The sequence below is a fragment of the Mandrillus leucophaeus genome, unplaced genomic scaffold (genome assembly GCF_000951045.1).
Source record: "Mandrillus leucophaeus isolate KB7577 unplaced genomic scaffold, Mleu.le_1.0 Scaffold186, whole genome shotgun sequence".
NCBI lineage: Eukaryota > Metazoa > Chordata > Mammalia > Primates > Cercopithecidae > Mandrillus > Mandrillus leucophaeus.
This window is the reverse complement of record NW_012101876.1, coordinates 4764749-4770380: the sequence shown is the minus strand read 5'-3', so window position 1 is coordinate 4770380 and position 5632 is coordinate 4764749. Positions and strand designations below refer to the sequence as shown.

Below are 5632 nucleotides of genomic sequence, written 5' to 3'. Positions count from 1 at the left end.
AAAAAGGCCGGGTGCGGTGGTTCACGCCTGTAATCCCAGCACTTTGGGAGGCCGAGGTTGGCGGATCACGAGGTCAGGAGATTGAGACCATAACACGGTGAAACCCCGTCTCTACTAAAAACACAAAAAATTAGCCAGGCGTAGAGGCCGGCGTCTATAGTCCCAGCTACTCGGGAGGTTGAAGCCGGAGAATCGCTTGAACCCGGGAGGTGGAGGTTGCAGCAAGCCGAGATCGTGCCACTGCACTCCAGCCAGGGTTACAGAACGAGACTCCGAGACTCCATCTCAAAAATAAATAACTAAATAAAATCACATTATAGGGATGATTGCACAACTCGACAGATGTATTAAAAACTACTGCTTTGTACATTTTAAACAGGTGAACTTTATGGTATGTAAGTTATATCTCAGTAGAACTCTTAAAAATCCAGCTTGGGACATATCAGTTTTCCTAAATATTCTTGAGTTCTCTTAACGCTGTTCTGCTGTCCTGGGAGTGAAGGGGTGTCTGAACAGGTTCTAGGGGATGTCAGAAACCTCAGCGTTCGAGAATGAAAGGTAGAAGAGGAGGACGGGGATAGATCGTTGTCAGAGCATTATTTTCTCCCTGTAGTTTCGCCCGGAGTAAGACCACGCCTTCGTTCGTTTCCTAGCAACCAGTTTCCTACCCTGGCAATTCCTCAAGGCTCACTCTTTTTCGTCACTTCTGCTCGGCGACAGGAAGTGAGGTCAGACCGGCTGCTTTCCCGGGAGTTCGGCGTTTGCTGCGGCTGTAGCAGCTGAAGTATAGTGTTTTCCCGGGACTGGCGGTCTCCACTTCTCTCCCGGGTTCCATCTCCCCCCGCCCGGTGGTGAGGCCCTCGAGGAGGGCTCGGAAGGGTGTAGCGATCCGCGCTAGAGGAAGACGAGGCCCAGGAACGCATGGTCCCCAGGGCAGGTTAGGGGGCTGGAAGGGGCAAATCCCGGGGTACCTGTGGAAACTCTTTAGCGTGGCTTCTTCTCTTTGCTGAGACCCCGAGAGCTTTCCCAGTTCTCCTCCCAGGACCACCCGGGTTCCTGAAGAGCGGGACTTTTCTGCGCCCCTCCCCCAACAGCCCATCTCCTGCCTATGAAGAAAGACCCTTCGTAGAGATAGCTTCCCCGCTGCTGACGCGTTTTCCCGTCCCGTCCTCGAAGTAGTCCACTATGACCTCGTTGTGAAGCCTCTGAACGATTTTTGACACTTTCCCGAGGCCTAGGGTAAATGTTTATGTGTGCTTAAGGTCGTGTGTGTATATGTGTGGCATTTATTTCTTGCAAAACCTGAGTTAGCAAAACCCTGGGCTACGGTTAGCAAGTGCCTATTTTGGTCTACATTTCTTTAACATCTGTGGCAAGGTTTCTTGTTGCAGACCAGGGAAGTTTGCACCTTCTTTTAGCTGGGTGAGAGGGCACATTGGAATTACGCAGGAAGTGTCCAGGAGTTAACTGAATTTTTAGATCTTAGTTTGACCATTTCAGGAATTCAGTGACCTATTTGTATTAGATGACTCCTAGTCAGTTTCACATTTTTCTTTTTTTCTTTTTTCTTTTGAGACGGACGGAGTCTCGCTCTGTCACCCAGGCTGGAGTGCAGTGGCGGGATCTCCACTCACTGCAACCTACGCGTCCTGGGTTCAAGCAATTCTCCTGCCTCAGCCTCACGAGTAGCTGGGATTACAGGCGCCCACTACCACACCCGGCTAATTTTTGTATTTTTAGTGGAGAGGGGGTTTAACCATGTTGGCCAGGCTCGTCTTGAACTCCTGATCTCGTGATCCGCCGGCCTCGATCTGCCGAAGTGCTGGGATTACATGCGTGAGCCGCCGCGCCCGGCCAGTTTTAAGTTTTTAATGTGTCTGTGTCTTATTTCCAAGAAACTACAGGTTCTTGGACAAGAACTATGTCATATAGTAATTTTGTGATTCTCATAGCCCCAAGCACAGCACGGAATACATAGTAAAGGCTCATTAATATTTTAAATTTAAATATCAGAAAATAACACATTGCAACATTTTTGGCTTAAAGTTGAAGAGACCTATCTAAATATAGTTCAGCTTCTGGAAATGGCGATGCACAATAGCAGGATCTTTTTAGGTAAAATAACAAGGTCTTCTTAGAGAAAATAACATGGTCTTTTTAGATAAATGTGTGTGAAATTTAGAGACTGCCGAGAAGGCTAGATACAGTGCTCTTAGTGGAAGAGAAATATGCTGCATCTGTCTTTTCGGAAGAGACCAAGTAATGGAATAATGGTGTTTCACTGCTTCTTTGTTTCTTGTCTTTTTTCTTCATTTGTTTTTCTTTTATATAGGTATTGTATCCTAACCTTACTGACCCCAGAGGTGCTTGCCATTATGGGAAATCAGCTTGCCGGCATTGCTCCCTCCCAGATTCTTTCTGTAGAGAGTTATTTTTCAGATATTCATGACTTTGAGTATGATAAAAGCTTGGGGAGTACTCGGTTTTTTAAAGTTGCTCGAGCCAAGCACCGAGAAGGCCTGGTCGTTGTGAAGGTTTTTGCAATTCAGGATCCCACATTGCCTTTAACCAGCTATAAACAAGAGCTAGAGGAACTGAAAATCCGGCTTAATTCTGCACAGAACTGTCTGCCTTTCCAGAAAGCATCAGAAAAAGCATCTGAGAAAGCAGCTATGCTCTTTAGGCAGTATGTGCGAGACAATCTCTATGATCGCATCAGTACCCGTCCATTCTTGAATAACATTGAGAAGCGCTGGATTGCTTTCCAGATTCTGACAGCTGTGGACCAAGCACACAAATCTGGAGTTCGTCATGGAGACATCAAGACTGAGAATGTGATGGTCACCAGTTGGAATTGGGTTCTTCTAACTGATTTTGCCAGTTTTAAGCCCACTTATCTTCCAGAAGACAACCCGGCAGATTTCAATTATTTCTTTGACACATCACGGAGGCGAACTTGTTATATTGCTCCTGAACGTTTTGTTGATGGTGGGATGTTTGCCACTGAGTTAGAATATATGAGAGATCCTTCAACTCCGCTTGTAGACTTAAATAGCCATCAGAGAACAAGAGGAGAGTTGAAGAGAGCAATGGACATCTTTTCAGCAGGTATTGGAGTGGGTCACATTTGCTAAAGGAGCATGTGTTTATCTTTTAACTGTTAATCAGAAATGTAGCTTTTTTTAGTCACCAGATATTGAAAAGTTCATGTCTTGGTTTGTCCTCAGACACTATTTCAATTAGAGGCAGCATTCCTGCATTGGATATGTTTAAGTGCCTAGGAAATGCAAACAGCAGTTTATTTACACAAACAGATAAACATATTTGCTTGCCTACTTTTATTGTATGTGTCAGGCACTGTCCTAAGTGCTAGGGACATTGATGGATAATATATTTTCATAATGCTTCCATTTTAAAGTGACCATGGATATTGCAAAAGGACATTTCAATGCAGTGTTGTTTACTGTGGTGGTAATAAGCATTGAGTGCTACTATATGAACACATAGATACTTAAATTAGTCCTCATGGTGGTGATGAGTCAAGAGGTGGGATCAAGCAAGGCCTCTTTAATAGAAAGATGATATTTACATTGAAATCTGAAAGTTGATTGGGAGTTAACTTTCGTAGAGTAGTTTGTTTCAGACAGAGAATGTTGCCTACACAAAAGCTTAAAAACCAGAACTTGATGCACTGATGTGTTTTCTGGAACACAGAATGTGAATTAAGTAAGGCCCAAACTCAGGCCAGATCAGAAACGGTCTGGCCTGACTGTAGCATGGAGAGTGAATTTTGCAGGGAAGCTACACAGAAGACAGGAAAACAAGTTAGGAGAAAACTGCCACAGTCCAGGTAAGATGATTGTGACTGGCTTAAGGTTGTGGCAGAGTTGGAAGGAGTGGAGAGAAGTGGTAATGCTTAAGAGATTATTAGTAGATAGAATTGTTAGGACTCTGTCATTGGAAGATGAAGTCACAGGAACTTCTCCCCACCCACCAAACTGAGTGGGTGGTAATGCTGGTCCCTGAGACAAGGAGACACAGAAGGAGGAACAGGTAAGATTGGGAAGATGATGAGGTCTGTTTTAGATATGTTAAGTTTGAGATTTCTGCCAAGGATTCAGGAGAAGATGTACAACATATATTTGGTTATATTTTTATTTATTTTTAATTTATTATTATGTTTTAGAGATAGGATCTCACATTGTTGCCTAGGCTGGAGCGCAGTGGTGCAGTCGTAGCTCACTTCAGCCTTCAACTCCAAAGATCCTCTTGCCTCAGCTTTCTGCGTGTAGCCGGGACTACAGGCGCACACCACCACACCCAGTTGATATTTTTTAAAACATTTTTGGTAGAGACTGTATTTTACCATGTTGCCCAGAATGTTCCTGAATGCCTGAGCTCAAGCTGTCATCCCACCTCAACCTTCCAAAGTGTTGCGATTACAGGGATGAACTACCACACCTAGCCCAGCAGTTGGTTATAAATTTTTGGGCATAGAAATCTGGGATAGAGACGGAGATTTGGGAGTTATCAGGAAATAGGTAGAAATTGTAGCTAGGAAAAGTTTGTACAGAAGTGATTCTTAAGCTTTTTTGGACTCCCTTAAAAAATGTAATGAAATTGCGGACTCCTTCCCTGGAAAAATGTACCATGCATTCATTCCTATATATTATTTCACATACACAGACCACATGAAGCTGAGCTATGGATTCCAGATTATTTAAGAATTTATGGGATAGAGAGGAAGGAGAAGTGTGTTGAGGGTGGTACTCTGAGGGACTTCGAAAGAAATCTGGCATCAGTGCCATTTTTGGTAAATTTTGTGATAGTTTGGCTTAATTTTTTTCTCGCTTGTGGGTTTTATTGCCATTGCTTTTGGTGTTTTAGTCATGAAGTCCTTGTCCGTGCCTATGTCCTGAATGGTATTACCTAGGTTTTCTTCTAGGGTTTTTGTGGTTTTAGGTCTAACATTTAAGTCTTCAATCCATCGTGAATTAATTTTTGTATAAGGTGTAAGGAAGGGATCCAGTTTCAGCTTTCCACATATGGCTAGCCAGTTTTCCCAGCACCATTAACTAAATAGGGAATCCTTTCCCCATTTCTTGTTTTTGTCAGGTTTGTCAAAGACCAGGTGGTTGTAGATGTGTGGTATTGTTTCTGAGGACTCTGTTCTGTTCCATTGATCTATATCTCTGTTTTGGTACCAGTACCATGCTGTTTTGGTTACCATGCTGCCTTGTAGCATAGTTTGAAGTCAGGTAGCGTGATGCCTCCAGCTTGGTTCTTTTGGCTTAGGATTATCTTGGCAATGTGGGCTCTTTTTTGGTTCCATATGAAGTTTAAAGTAGATTTTTCCGATTCTGTGAAGAAAGTCATTGGTAGTTTGATGGGGATGGCATTGAATCTGTAAATTACCTTGGGCAGTGTGGCCATTTTTCACGATACTGATTCTTCGTATCCATAAGAATGGAATGTTCTTCCATTTGTTTGTGTCCTCTTTTATTTCATTGAGCAGAGGTTTGTAGTTCTTGAAGCGTTCCTTCACATCCCTTGTAAGTTGGATTCCTAGGTATTTTATTCTCTTTGAAGCAATTGTGAATGGGAGTTCACTCATGATTTGGTTCTCTGTTTG

General features: G+C 43.4%; 1 protein-coding gene across 1 annotated transcript in view; it reads left to right on the top strand.

Moving 5' to 3' along the window:
• The first annotated feature begins 702 nt into the window (after nucleotides 1-702).
• Nucleotides 703-5632, top strand: part of PIK3R4 (phosphoinositide-3-kinase, regulatory subunit 4) — a 72330-nt gene continuing 67400 nt past the window's right edge. The window contains exons 1-2 of the mRNA XM_011977966.1: nucleotides 703-1239; nucleotides 2333-3108. Coding sequence (XP_011833356.1) covers nucleotides 2376-3108 — 733 coding nt within the window. The 5' untranslated portion in view covers nucleotides 703-1239; nucleotides 2333-2375. The remainder of the gene's footprint in view (nucleotides 1240-2332; nucleotides 3109-5632) is intronic.